The sequence below is a fragment of the Osmerus eperlanus genome, chromosome 13 (genome assembly GCF_963692335.1).
Source record: "Osmerus eperlanus chromosome 13, fOsmEpe2.1, whole genome shotgun sequence".
NCBI lineage: Eukaryota > Metazoa > Chordata > Actinopteri > Osmeriformes > Osmeridae > Osmerus > Osmerus eperlanus.
Genome location: NC_085030.1, coordinates 5,556,637 through 5,571,421, shown reverse-complemented (window position 1 = coordinate 5,571,421; position 14,785 = coordinate 5,556,637). Strand labels below are relative to the sequence as shown.

Genomic DNA, 14,785 nt, shown 5'->3' with positions numbered 1-14,785 from the left:
ACACACATACACACACACATACTATACATACACCGTTATTGCAACACTCTCACACACACACACCGTTATTACCACACACCCACACACACACATATACACCAAACCCAACAGACGCCTTGCAGATTGGGGTTCATGCATGGCTGCCACAGCAGACACACACAGCCTTCACCAGATGGACGCTCCTCTGGCGATTGCCCCACTACTCTGACACCAGTTCTACTACACACACACACACACACACACACACACACACACACACACACACACACACACACACACACACACACACTCACACTCACACTCACACACACCCATGCACACACACAAACATTACAAATAGGAAAAAGACTAAGACAGTTATAGAGTCTGGTGAAACATCGTCCTCGACATTGGACTTTTTCGTCCACTGTGTCTTCATCCTCCAGTCTTACTGGGTATAATACTAGGGGTACAAGATGTTGCTGTCAGGGTGTTCCTGATGAACCTGTAGAGTAGAGCCAGCAGCACCAGCCTCCACTGCACGGCGGGCCTGTCTTCCCTGGCCTGTGTCCAGCTCTGAGCCAGATTGACTTGACGCCCACCCACCCGGCACACAGCAGTGCTCAGAGCCGCTGATCTCACCGCCCACGTGCCAGTCTGCAGCCTCACCCTGTGTGTGTCTGTGTGTCTGTGTGTCTGTGTGTCTGTGTGTCTGTGTGTCTGTGTGTGTGTGTGTGTGTGTCTGTGTGTGTCTGTGTGTCTGTGTGTCTGTGTGTCTGTGTGTCTGTGTGTCTGTGTGTCTGTGTGTGTGTGTGTGTGTCTGTGTGTGTGTGTGTGTGTGTGTGTGTGTCTGTGTGTGATGTCTCCTCCCAGATAAGACAGTGAAGCTGTGGAAGATCAGTGAGAGGGACAAGCGTCCGGAGGGCTACAACCTGAAGGATGAGGACGGCAGGATCCGAGACCCCTCCACCATCACCTCCCTGAGGGTGAGAACCGCCCAGAACCGCCCAGAACCGTCCAGAACCGCCCCGAACCGCCCCGAACCATCACACTTCCCATTACACCTTTTGTGGTTTAATTATTGAGCTTTTTTATATATCTAAATCTATATCTATTATATTAAATACAGTATATACCTACAGAATATGTACATATTATACTATATATATTATACTATATTTCAAATATACGTATATTACTACATTAGAATTTTATCAGGTCGGTCATGATTGGAAGGTTAAAGTTGCTCTGGGCGGTTGTGATTGGAGGAGCCTGGTTTAAGGATGGCAAAGACGACGGGCAACCTCAGAGACAAAGAGCCCCCATCCCCCCCCGCCCCATCCCCCCCCCCTCCTCCTCCTCCTTCATGTAGATCGGGGGGTTGAGTGGGGTGCGGCGGACACTCATAAGAGCATAATGATTATACCCTGCTGATATCTCAGGGTCCTCGGGGGGTGAGGAATGAAAAATGAATGCTGCTTTATGTTATTGGCATGAATACTTTATGAGTGTGATGGGGGTGGTAAGTGTCCTCAGTCTGCTTCTGTCTAGGCCCGCTCCCAAACACCAGGCTGCTGCCTGGGCCCTCATCCTGGTGTTTCATGCTCTGTGACGACGCGTGTAGTCTCAGTCAAATGACTATTATGGGCTGCGGTGCGCGTGCGTGCGTGTTGCCTACGCGCAGACTCCCTGTCGTGTGATTGGCCTTCGAAGCTTCCTTTCCCGTGAGACACGTGCGTGGAGCGAAGAGATCAGATCGCGGACCACGGAGATCACATGTTCATCTCCAACCGTGACAGATGAGACCCTGTTCTCATCACAGCCCGTAACCACTGGTCTGGAGAGAGGGAGGGGGAGAGAGACAGGGAGAGAGAGAGACAGGGATGGAGACAGGGATGGGTGGAAAGAGAGAGAGAGAGAGAGAGAGAGAGAGAGAGAGAGAGAGAGAGAGAGAGAGAGAGAGAGAGAGAGAGAGAGAGAGAGAGAGAGAGGGGGGAAGAGAGGTAAGGCAGAGATAAGGTAAGAACGAGGGATCGATATGTGTGCCGGGCTGAGGGCCATGAAGGGGATCTGATTTAATCATTTCTTTCATTCTGATTCACACTCCTCCCCCCCCCCCCCTCTCTCGCCTTGGTCTTTCATTTTTTACACAAAGACTCCAGACAGCATTGAAACGGTGTGTGTGTGTATGTGTGCATATTGGAGTGTGTGTGTCATTACAGATTAAGGCCTTGTTCCGCCGTGTCAGACCCCCCTTTGTCTGGCTAACCAGGAGATCATAGGAGACGAGGGGAGGGGGGGAGGAGGGACTGGGGAGAGGTTTCAATCCCGTTTCACAGACCAAGAAGAAAATTTAGGAGGAGAGGGGGGGGGGGGGGGGGGGGGGGTTGAGAGGAGAGAAGAAAAAAGAAGAGATGGGAGGAGAGGAGAGGAGGATAGTAAAGGAGAGGAGAAGAGAGGAGGAGATGAAGAAGAGGAGAGACCAGTCTGGTGGATAACCGAGTCCTCTCTCTCTGTAGAGAACATGGTGGAGAGGGACAAGCAGTTGATTTGTTTGCCCCTCTCTTTCTTTGTCTATATTTTATCTGCTTAATGGGGGCTTCATGCTTCATGCAGGCTGCCAAAGATTCTTTGAAGCAGTATGTGTGTGTGTGTGTGTGTGTGTGGGGGTGAGTGGGTGTGTGTGTGTGAGAGAGAGAGTGAATGTGTGTGTGTGTGTGCTCAGTTATCATTCCACAGCAGGGCCTAGCGATGCCCTCAGGCCATCTCTGGCTCTGCTGGTCCCTGGCTCTCTGTCTGTTTATCTGTCTTTCCTTCTCTCTCTCTCTCTCTCTCTCTCTCTCTCTCTCTCTCTCTCTCTCTCTCTCTCTCTCTCTCTCTCTCTCTCTCTCTCTCTCTCTCTCTCTCTCTCTCTCCTCTCTCTCTCTCTCTCTCTCTCTCTCTCTCTCTCTCTCTCTCTCTCACACACACACAGTCAGTCAGGGAGCTGGGTAGCCTCTGGGTCCAGGGAGTGGGAGTGGGCTCAGATAACCAGGCTGTCACAGTGCCAGTCACCCAGCAGCTTACTGCTCCAGCAGTCTCCCCCCCCGTACTCCTGGCTGCTCCCTCTGTCCTCCCGGATCCAAATGTCAGGTTCTCCATGTGTTCCTCCCATGCACTTATGTCAGGCTTCGAATACAGCTCCACACCCTGAGCCAACTCACCAAGGAGGATGAAGAGGAGGAGGAGGAGGAACTACTTATCGTCCGCCTATAGGGCTTTCAAGGCCTTTCTCATGCTGTAGCTCTGGCCGGTGGCCTTGAAAAGCCTAGGAATTAGTCTCTAATAGCTGTTTATACATCTCTATCCTCCCCCCTCCCTGCCTCCTCCCCCTCACATCTCTCTCTCTCTCTCTCTCTCTCTCTCTCTCTCTCTCTCTCTCTCTCGCCGTTTTCTATTGATTTATTTATTTTCATTCCCCTCCGTCCCCTCCCCCTGCCTCTCCAGGTGCCTGTGCTGCAGCCCATGGACCTGATGGTGGAGGCCACGGCCAGGCGTGTGTTCAGCAACGCCCACACCTACCACATCAACTCCATCTCCGTCAACTCCGACCTGCAGACCTTCATCTCCACGGACGACCTCCGTGTCAACCTCTGGAACCTGGAGATCACAGACCGCAGCTTCAGTATCCTTCTCACACACGCACACACACACATGCGCACACATGCAAATGCACACAGACACACATTTTCTCTCCCTCTCTCTCTACCCCAACGACTCTCTTTCTCTCCCTCTGTGCACCATCCGTATGGCGGTGTTGTTTCATTGTGGACCTATCACGTGTAGTCCCGCACTGGGAGAATCCATCATGGGAGTTGTAGTCCTTCACCACCGCCGCCCCTCAGACATTGTGGACATCAAGCCGTCCAACATGGAGGAGCTGACGGAGGTGATCACCTCGGCGGAGTTCCACCCCCAGCAGTGCCACACCCTGGCCTACAGCAGCAGCAAGGGCTCCATCCGCCTCTGTGACATGAGAGAGGCCGCACTGTGTGACAAACACTCCAAGTGTGAGTACCGTGAGGGAGGACGGGAGGACGGGAGGACGGGGTGATAAGGAGAGAGGGAAGGGGAATGGGATGAGGGGGGGGGTGGACAGAGAGGGATGGGGAGAAAAGGGGAGGCACGGATAGGGGAGGAAAAGAAGTAAGAGGGAGAAAGGGAGAGGGGTGGAAGGGCGGAGGGGAAAAGAGGCAGGGTGTTGCATGCGGTCCGGAGAACTGCGAGACGGAACAGGAAGGGAGATAAGATATGGGGGCAGGCCGAGATGATGAGAACCAAACACCGAGTGTGGCTGGCGAGACTGAGAGAGCAGAACAAGATGGAAAGAATAAACGACCCAAAGGAATGATGGATACAGGGGAAGAGGAAAACAGATCGTTCTGTTCATGGATGGCAATTCATATTCATAGTCCTTTAATCCAGCTTCAGGCTGTGAGGTTGACATTTATCCTTCCCTGGCTCAATATGCTAGGATTGATAACCACACACACACACAAATACACGTTCACACACACACACACACACACACACAGACAATGACCACCTGCCCCTGTTAAGCTTAAGATCGTATGCACGCATTCTGATGGAATGAATAATGAATACATTGACATTTAAGCAGGCGATCGATGCAGTAAGAGTCCTAGCAGCTTACCTTTAGAAAGACGCCTGCTCGTTCAATAATGGCAGTTATTTTTCCGAGTCATATTGACTGGTTCGGTGGACTGTAACCTCCTACATCCTGTTGAATTTCACATGAGCGTTTTGGCTGAATATTTTAACACATTTGGGAAAACCTGAGGGCAGATAAACCCTATGTATTAGTTTATTTTTGAAAATACTTTTTTCTTTAAATCTCAATAGCCGTGTCTTGTGATAAGAGCCTATAAGATGAATGATGTTTGTTTGATAGCACACAGTGTCCATTCCTTAACAGATGATCGCACACACACATAAACACACACTCACACACATACATACACACACACCCACACACACACAGCAGGCAGGTGCATGCCTGTTAGCCGGAGGACAGGTCTGTTAATACAGTCCCACTCTCTCTCTGCATGAGCTCATATGGCTTACAGCAATGTATGAGCCCCCTGCCCCTACACACTCTCTCTCTTTGAGTGTGTGTATGTGTGTGTGTATCCCCCCTGTCCCACAGCAATAAATCTCGAAGCCGTCCTGTAGACTGCTAGAATCAATCAGTGTTAGAGTGTGTTGAGGGACGCAAGGATGGAGAGAGAGGGATGGAGGGAGGAAGAGGGGAGGGGGGGTTCATTGCGGCCTTCCTTAAAGCACTAAGCCCCAGGTCAGAGACAGGGGACCCCCCCCCCCCAGAGTCTCTCCAGGGACCCTATTACACACCTCTGGAGTGGGACAGGAGAGGGAGGGGGAACACCCAATTGTATAACACACACATACACACACTGTAATAAACACACACACACACACACAGCTTTGTGAGGGAAAACATCTGCAAGTCCAGCAGGGCCCAAATAGGCCCGGCGCTTTGACATTGATTTGTTTTTCTTTCTCCCCCTCCCTCATCCCCCTTTTATTCTATCCTTCACCCCAAATCCCTCGTTAGGGTCCCCACTGACACACTGCACAGCTACTCTCTCAGTAGTGTCAACAGAGGGAGGGAGGGACTGGGGGAGAGGAGGGGGGAGGAGAGGAGGGACTGGAGATTATAGTGAAAGGAGGGAGGGAAGCAAGCAGGAGTAGAAGAGGAGTGGAGGGAAAGCGACAGGAGAGGGGGATGGAGGGAGGGAGGGAGAGAAAAGGCGAAAGGGAGGGTGATGGAGCAGTGTAACTGACAGTATAATTATGGGATGTCTTGCCGTCCCCCGTGTGCAGGCCTGCACATGCATCAGCTGCCCCCGGCAACATCGATATGAATCCTAACAAAATGTACAGACCTTGTTGACCCACTGCTTTTACTGAGAGAGACCTGTCAGAAAGAGACTCCTTAGAGAGAGACCCCACTGAGCAGCACACACACACACGTTTACAAACATGTCGGGGTATTGTTCACCTTTCTTACACCTAACTCTCTCTCACTCGCTCCCCTCGTTTTCTCTCTCTCAGACTTTGAGGAGCCTGAGGATCCATCCACTCGTTCCTTCTTCTCAGAGATCATCTCCTCGGTCTCTGACGTCAAGTTCAGCCACAGTGGACGCTACCTGCTGACCAGAGACTATCTCACCGCCAAGGTGTGGGACCTCCAGATGGAGAACAAACCCCTGGAGACCTACCAGGTACACCACACGTGTGTGTGTTACTGTGTGTGTTACTGTGTGTGTTACTGTGTGTGTTACTGTGTGTGGGGGGTCTTTGTGTTCCCCTCTTTCCAAACACGGGTCGGCCTTACCCGCCTAATCAGCCTGGTAAGGTTAAATAAAGGTTAGGCTGAATAAATCAAATTCAGCCATATTGATTTGGGTCCCATCACTCAACGTAATCAGATCCCACTGTCAGTCTGCCACCATGCTACCCAGTCATCTTCACCAATTAACCCACAGGGATGTATTGAGCCCTGTGTCCCATAGAAGACTGATAGTGTGTGTGTGTGTGTGTCTGCTGCTGAAGCCTACATTGACTCTCCCTCACGCTGTGTGGTCCTCCGGGTCATGCCTACCGAGCATGATCATTGGCCGACAATCTAGCAAGGTCAGGCGTGATTGATTAGATGATCTGTCCATCATGATCCCGGTTCTGTCTCCCTTGTGCAGGTCCATGACTACCTGAGGGGCAAGCTGTGCTCTCTGTATGAGAACGACTGCATATTCGACAAGTTTGAGTGTGTCTGGAACGGCTCAGACAGGTCAGTTAATGTCTATCTATATTATTTCTTTCTTTCTCCCTACATTATTTCTCCATCTCTCTATCCCCTGCTGTATATTTCTCTCTCTGTCTCTCTGTCTCTGCCTCTATCAAACTAACGCTGTCTCCTTCCTTCCCTCCCTCTCTCCAGTGTGATCATGACCGGTTCCTACAACAACTTCTTCCGGATGTTCGACCGGAACACCAAGCGGGACGTGACCCTGGAGGCTTCCAGAGAGAACAGCAAACCCAGGGCCATCCTCAAACCCCGCAAGGTAGACAACCCTACACCCACACCAGCCTAGCAGGCCCCACACCGAGCCCTGTACCACCTAGAAGACTCTACACCTAGCCCTTTACCACCTAGAATACTCTACAGCTAGACCTGTACTACCTAGAAGACTCTACACCTAGACCTGTACTACCTAGAAGACTCTACACCTAGACCTGTACTACCTAGAAGACTCTACAGCTAGACCTGTTCTACCTAGAATACTCTACAGCTAGACCTGTACCACCTAGAAGACTCTACAGCTAGACCTGTACTACCTAGAAGACTCTACACCTAGACCTGTACTACCTAGAAGACTCTACAGCTAGACCTGTTCTACCTAGAATACTCTACAGCTAGACCTGTACTACCTAGAAGACTCTACACCTAGACCTGTACTAACTAGCCCCCCCCAACCCAGCACCTAGACCCACTGTGGTCTTGCACACACAAACAGCAGGCCCTAGCAGGCCTGAAGTGTTCCGTTTCTATTTGAGTTTCACAGTCCATCATTTGAGCTTCATCAACTTTCACAATGGCTCACCTCAGCTGCGTTGAGATGAGCTGTATTCTGTCCAATGAAATTTGTTGTCCGCCTAGGCTCAAAAGAGCCCCCTAGACACATGGAACCCGTGACCTCTCTAACAGCCCGTGTCCTCTCCCTCAGGTGTGCGTGGGCGGCAAGCGTCGTAAGGACGAGATCAGCGTGGACAGCCTGGACTTCAGTAAGAAGATCCTGCACACCACCTGGCACCCCCAGGAGAACATCATCGCCGTGGCGGCAACCAACAACCTCTACATCTTCCAGGACAAGGTCAACTAGAGGTCAACCCCCGGGCCTCACGACCCCTGACCCCAACGCATGAGGGGCGGGAGGGAGGGAGATGAAGGATGGAGGAAGGAACGGAGGGATGGATGGAGTAAGAGGAAGAGAGATGGATCCCCTGTATGTACAGTGTGTTGTCCTGGGTGAGATCCTGGTGTCTGGTAAGACTGCTGACCTGCTGTTACACAGCTCTGCTGGGGTGCAGAGTTTTTCGAGACGAGGAATTTTGGGGAGGCACGGAAAATTGAGAGTTCAGACTCTGAAATTCTGGAATGTGGTCGATCGGGAGACGGAATACACTTGAGTGAAAGAGGCTTCTGGACCAGATGGAAAACGAGACGTGTTCTGCACAAACCACTCCGACTCCCCGATACGACTTCTTATTTATTTTCTTTTGTCATGCGACGCTGTGAAGAATGTGGGGGCTGCATATTCATACTGACTGGCAGGCGAATTCTGGACCCATGGACTAAGATGTAGCATCCCTCGAACACCTTTGTCTGTGGATAAACATGGGATATGGGGACATTAAGCATAGAGCACACAGTTCAATTCTGCCTGTCCTGGAGGAAGTGTGTGACGTAGCAACGTCTCCCTGTTTACCCTGCCTACCCACCAGTCTATTGGCTGGGACAGGACAGTTGTCAGGGTGTCGTCTCTGGACAGGAAAAGACTGTTCCATTCCGACCCCTGACCCTTCTCAATAGCCCCGGAGCTGAGAGGGGGATTGTTTCCGCCTGCTGTGAACCAGCCTGGTGAAGGTTGATCTCTCTCTTTTTTTTTCCATGTTCCGTGTCTCCAGTAGGGGGCAGCAAGTCAATGTGAACGAGGCCTTCGTAGGCTTGGTACGATGGTTTGATTTAAAATGCTGTAATTGTTTTCCTTTTTTTCTTCTCTTTGGTCGATGATGATTCTGTTTTAGAAGCTGTGGTGCCTTCTTTTGGTATGTGGGGTTTGATGTTTGGGGAGGGAGGGGGGTTGGGGGGGGGGGGGGGGTGTTGACCGGGGTGAAGGGAGGGGGGATGGGGTGGAGGAAGAGTAGGAGTGTGAATGTAAAAAAAAAATGAAAAAAAGAAATGTTATAAGAAATGTTTACCTAAATCTTAGTTTAAAAAAGGCTTTTTATTCTCTGTCTGTAAAACTAAAAAGTCCCCCTCCACACACACACACACACTCACACACACTCTGATAAAGAAGTACTGGAAGCCACGAGTACACTTACATTAGCACACTGACTGCATGTGTGTGCTCGGCGGAGGTAACCAACCTGGGTCCCACCACCGGTGCAGGGCAGCCGTGTGTGTAAGTATAACTGCTAATGCACTATAACCCTGCAGTTGGTCTGATCTCTAACCAATTAAAAGACAAAAGCGCTACTGACAGACGCCATTCAAACAACCAATAGAGAGACATGTCCAAGTGTGGACGTCTGTGTCGAACAATGTTGATTTAAGTCGCCACCGTCAACAGGAACCGCGGATGACGTCCCCCGACATCCACGAACCCTCCGTGGGTTCATAAAGGGACGCCGGCTGCAAACTCGTTGGTGTGCAGTGACTCTTCAGCCACCCTAGCGTGGTGTTGCATGAAGCGTTTGATACACGGAACTGTCCGTCTGCATACGGTCCCCCTGCGCATCCTCCCATACACAGCAGGATACAGGCGCAGTGCTTCTAGGCAGCACCACGTCCTCAGTCTGGTCAGGAGCTCGAGACTGTGTGCCAGTGCCTGTCAATGTTTCAGCTCCACTTTATTTGAATGTGCTCCTCTCCCTGTGGTCGGTCTTCTCGCTATCGACAAACTACAAGCTGCAACTCGGCTGAGATGCAGGATAGGGGTTTGGTGAGCGGTCAGTTGAGTCGCTGTCCTTGCTTGGTACAATAGGATCTATAGAGGATCTGCTCAGTTTACTCTCCAGATAACGTACTGTCTTTAATACATTTCTGCCCCTTAACTGTAAAACGAATTTCCCCTATTCGACACATTGAATTTCTAATAACCCCAGAGTAGGATGATGCTATGCGGTTGTCCGAGAGCAATTTTGCTTTGTCTTCTTGTTTGTCAAGATTAGGATTTGGAGGCCAGCTCAGCTGATCCTAGATATGATGAGTTTTTGAGATATGAGGCAGTATCATCACAATGACTAAACAGTAACAAGGGGCTCTGTAAAATCAGGGAATTTTAGGTATGATTCCTTTAAACAGTCATTTCTTCTTCTAAAAAAAAAAAAAAAAGTTACTTTGAGAAAACTTCTAGGTAAAAAAAAAAAAAAAAAACTTTTATAGCTGAGAATTTATTGACTGATGACATGCAATTAAGTCTTTCTGCTTACTGGATTTTCTTTCAATAAAAAAAAAATGTGTGCAAGTTCAAACCTTGTGACAGTGTGTTTGTGTCTCATTATCATGGATCACAGCCAGTATTGTTTGTCATGGTGATCTCTTGAGGATTGTAATTACTGTCTGAATTACCATCTCAACAGAAAATCTTAATGAAATCATAAATCAAAGTCATTAAATCCTGTTATTATCATCACTGTGATTACAAAATCATTTAGTGTTCTGTGGATTTTATACACTTGATTTTATAATTTGATGTATTAGATCTGTAAGATGGTAAATGTCTAGAAAAGACTAGCCAAGTCTTGTTCCCAAATACAGGGTGCCATTCTTTAATTTATGGAAAGCGGGACAGGAACGCCCTCATGTGGGTACAATTTGAACTGAACGTTGGCCTGTATTGAAATCAGAAAAAGATATTCTGCGGTGAGGTCAAGTCACGTTTCATCAACAACATACAAGAAAATAAATAGGCTTTTTAATGTTCGGTCACTGTTGTAAAAAGACTACAGTAACTTGTTTATTCATTCATTTTCGTCTTTTCGTATTTGGCTTGTTTTATATTGGTTTAGAACTATAGTACTTCTTCTGAAGCGTTGATGTTTAAACATAAATTATACAGATATATCCAGTAGTCCATTAGCATTAAGTCTGACCTATTCTCAGAAAATGCCTCGGTCTAACAATTCATTAATCATTCGTTTTTTCCATCAGATCAACACATATGGTAATACTGCGCTATAAATTCATAGGACAAATTATTCAGTTGTCACCGAAGGATAAATAATAGTTAAACGCACTGGATCCATCAAATACTCGCATAAAATTCCCACAACAAATCTTTTATGCTACGCCAGTTTATTCCCACTGCGTCAACATTAAATTGTAATGCACCATTATTCATTCATAGGAAAAACTATTCCGGTTGTCACGTAATTATAAATCATAGTCTAATGCTGTGGGACCAATAGGACCTGTGTGCCTTGTATCCCACCTTTCTAATTGGCCCCGCGAGACTTTAGAACCGAGCTCAGCGCACGCAGTCAGTCAGCTGGGGACGGCAGCTGTCAATCAAAGCGCATCTTTATAAGCGCGCAACAAGCTTTCTCGCCCCTGTCTCTCCAGATAAACTCGTCTCGACACAGACAGGAGCAGGACTGAGTTGATCGATGCAATTATGAACAGAGATTACACTGATATTGATCTGTCTGTATGCTCATGTTGAAATATACAGTATTTAGATTGAAGCTTACAAACTGTTAATATCCTTTTTGGTCGTTTTTTACCTCAGGCTCCTCTTGTATTTTTTTTAGATAACTCTTCTTAACACACATTTTTTTTTGGTCTTCACTAAACCAACAAGATGGACAAACTTGGCACTGTGACTAATGTCACCGCAGGCAACAGTTCCATGGACAGGAGTGCCGTTATCGAGCGGGGCTCCACCCAGCACCTGGACCCTGGCGACCTCAAGGTCCTGGTGCCTGTCCTGCTGGGGGTGCTGTGTGTCCTGGGCCTGGCCTTCAACCTCACCGCCATGGGTATCCTCTTCTCCAACGCCCGCAAGAGCAAGCTCTCCCTCATCAACTCCCTGGTGCTCAACCTCATGCTGGCCGACGGCCTCCTGCTGGCCTTTGCCGTGCCCTTCCGGGCCGTCGCTTACTCCCAGCCCAGCTGGACGCTGGGCTGGCCCGTGTGCAAGACGGCCGACTGGTTCCTCCACGCCTGCATGGCGGCCAAGAGCTTCACGGTGGCCGTGATGGCCAAGGCGTGCTACCGCTACGTGTCCAACCCCAACAAGCAGACGAGCGTCCGCCTGGGCACCGTCCTGGTGGTGCTCTTCTTCACCTGGCTCGCCGCCTGCTCCGCGCCCGTCCCCCACTGGCTGTTCGCCTCCCTGCAGAGGGAGAGCCAGGGGCTGGTGTGCGTGCAGGTGGTCCCCCCCGAGGCCCGGGACTTTATGTCCGTGTACGTGAAGGCGTACCCCCTGGGCGTGTACTGCGCCCCGCTGAGCTTCGCCCTGCTCTACTTCTGGAAGGCGTACGGCCGGTGCCAGCGGCGCTCCAGCAAGACCCAGAACCTGCGCACTCAGATCCGCTCCCGGAAGCTCACCCTGATGCTGTTCTGCCTGACGGTGGCCATGGCGACCCTGTGGCTGCCGCAGTGGGTGGTGTGGGTGTGGGAGCGCCACGCGGCGCAGAGGGCGGGCGAGGGCGGCGAGCCCTCCGCGGCCTTGCCGCCGCTCCTCCTCGCCCTCTGCGCCCAGCTGCTGGCGCTCTCCCTGTCCCTGGTGAACCCCGTCATCGTGCTGTCCCTGTCGGACGAGTTCCGGGAGGGCTACCGGGGGCTGTGGAGGCGCCTCACCCTCCGCAAGCACCCGCCGCCCAGGCCCAAGCCCGGGCCCCACGCCCCCACCGCCCCGCAGTCCCCCTGCCCCAGGCCAGAGACCTCGGGCCAGAGGCGAGGGGACAGAGGCCTGGAGCCCAGCCCCAGCTGCGACCAGGGCCACCGAGGAGAGGCGGCGGCGCCCGAGGCGGAGCGAGGCAGCGCGGGGGAGGGGGAGGGAGAGAGCCCCCGGGATGGGATCGTCCTGCCGGATGTGGAGCAGTTCTGGAACGAGAGGGAGACGGGCTCTCTCACCGACGAGAACGACCCCATTCCATGGGAGCACCAGGAGGGCAAGGAGACAAGGAAGTGAAGGAAGGAGACGTTTCAGTCATCTCCCGCACTGCGGCTTAGTGTTAGAGTTAATGTATGTTGAACCGGACCATGTTACATTTTGAAAGTATTCAAAAGAGAAGGGGAGACAAAGGACACTAGCAGAGGTTGTTTTTAAGTATTTGGACTCGGATGGCTTTGGTCAGCACACCTAACCAACCTCAGCACCTTGCGGACAGCACCAAAATCAGGACATCCCAATACTGGTTGGTATTCTTTCAAATGTGTTCTTGATATTACTTGTGTATACTACTCTGATATTGATATAACTCTTATAAGTGTTTAGGTGCAATACACCTAGGGATTCATGTTATATTTGAACGTGTATTCATTATGAAATGTGATGTTTATTAGTGGCACTGTCTTATAAAAGTGTTGAAGTGCAGACCCTTTTCCCAGCTTTAGCAAATAGAACGTGAGGAGAATGTAAATTACAGTGCAGGAAGTTTTACTATGTTTGCAAAGGTTGTTGTGTTGAAAGGTTGCTTTCAACACTGAAATTGGTAAATGTCATTGCATCCCTTTGAAAATGTGGCTGATGACCAGCAGGTGGTGTGTACTGGAGTACTGAACCGTGTTTGACGTCTCAGTTGTGTGTTTGTCATTCTGTCAGCGCTCTGTAAGGATTGTGAAACGTTTTGTTTACAATAAAGTGAACTGCATTAAAAAACCCAAGCAGTGTGACTGATCATTGATCATTCCTTCACACCTATAGCTATAGTGACCTGAAGCGCAAGGATGCTTGAAGATACTAACTTAAGGGAGGGAGGGGGGGGGGAGGGGTGAAGGAGGACGAGAGAGGGAGTAATTGAGTGAACTAACTGGGAGGATCAAACATTCCAGAATGGAGCCCCTGTTGGCTTCAGGGGCCATTAGAAACATTGGAATAGAAGGCCAGTCATTAGTATTACCACGGGCGCTAATTACTGTCAAAGGTTTCCCTTTGAACTGGGACTCCCGCAGAGGACACTCACCTCTGCAGGTTGACGAGGAGCGCGGCCCGCTGCCATCCACACGCTCTGATCCGGGACCGCGTCGCCATCAGATCACGCAACCGTCACGAACGACGAGGGTCAGTGTGTTTACAGCGCAACATCGATTATCAGTGTTTTCATGGCGACAGTGGTGTTGGTGGAAGGGGGGGGGGACGTGGGTCAAAGGCAGACTCTGAGACCAGAGCTATGGCAACCTCTCTATTGTCCCTGCCCGCTCACTAACACATCATCCCTCCCCACTCACCCCTACCGCACCCCCAGACGACATTTCGCTCTCATTAATCTTTGATGGCGACCTTTCTCTGCCAGGAGCAAGCACCTCAATCAGAGGCACGCTTAGCACACGTAAATCTCCACCAGGCCTCTAGGCCTACGCAAGCTTCACCTTACACATCCCTCCACCCAGGCTGAATCCTTCAGTCTCCTTCCTCCCTGACGTCCTCACTAGAAAACTCTCTGTGCAAGACTCACGGGTATGCCTGTTCTCTTTCAATACCTGCAGTGCGGATATGACATTAATATACCTATCAATGCCACCGTTTTTTGGGGGGGACATTTATGATTTATGTTCACAGACTTAGTATGAGTATCAGTCAGTGGGTTTATTGATGTTCACACACAAACGGCCTCTCTAACCTGCTCCTCCTGCAGGCTCAAGTAAAAGATAGATGAGGAGAGAAATTAAGTTGGGGAAGGAAAACAACTCAGGTTTAATTGGGTCACTAGGTTCAGCAGGTGAGCTCTCCTCTTCCTCCTCCTCCACCACTCTGCAGCCCCCCCAGCCTCCCCC

General features: G+C 50.4%; 2 protein-coding genes across 3 annotated transcripts in view; both read left to right on the top strand.

Annotated features, from left to right (window-relative positions):
• ppp2r2ba (protein phosphatase 2, regulatory subunit B, beta a) overlaps positions 1 to 10,157 on the top strand; it is a 34,352-nt gene extending 24,195 nt beyond the window's left edge. For both annotated transcript variants that reach the window (XM_062477113.1, XM_062477114.1), the window contains exons 4-10: positions 853 to 965; positions 3,466 to 3,643; positions 3,864 to 4,028; positions 6,112 to 6,281; positions 6,756 to 6,847; positions 6,998 to 7,121; positions 7,785 to 10,157. In XM_062477113.1, coding sequence (XP_062333097.1) covers positions 853 to 965; positions 3,466 to 3,643; positions 3,864 to 4,028; positions 6,112 to 6,281; positions 6,756 to 6,847; positions 6,998 to 7,121; positions 7,785 to 7,940 — 998 coding nt within the window. In that variant the 3' untranslated portion in view covers positions 7,941 to 10,157. The remainder of the gene's footprint in view (positions 1 to 852; positions 966 to 3,465; positions 3,644 to 3,863; positions 4,029 to 6,111; positions 6,282 to 6,755; positions 6,848 to 6,997; positions 7,122 to 7,784) is intronic.
• A 1,255-nt stretch (positions 10,158 to 11,412) lies between these two features.
• gpr151 (G protein-coupled receptor 151) lies at positions 11,413 to 13,004 on the top strand. The gene has a single exon (XM_062477115.1). The coding sequence runs from the start codon at positions 11,646 to 11,648 to the stop codon at positions 12,978 to 12,980; it is 1,335 nt and encodes a 444-aa protein (XP_062333099.1). The 5' UTR covers positions 11,413 to 11,645; the 3' UTR covers positions 12,981 to 13,004.
• The last annotated feature ends 1,781 nt before the right edge of the window (positions 13,005 to 14,785 follow it).

Bases quoted from the DNA above. Each gene is read 5' to 3' on its own strand.
- gpr151 (XM_062477115.1), top strand. From the start codon at position 11,646: ATGGACAAACTTGGCACTGTGACTAATGTCACCGCAGGCAACAGTTCC.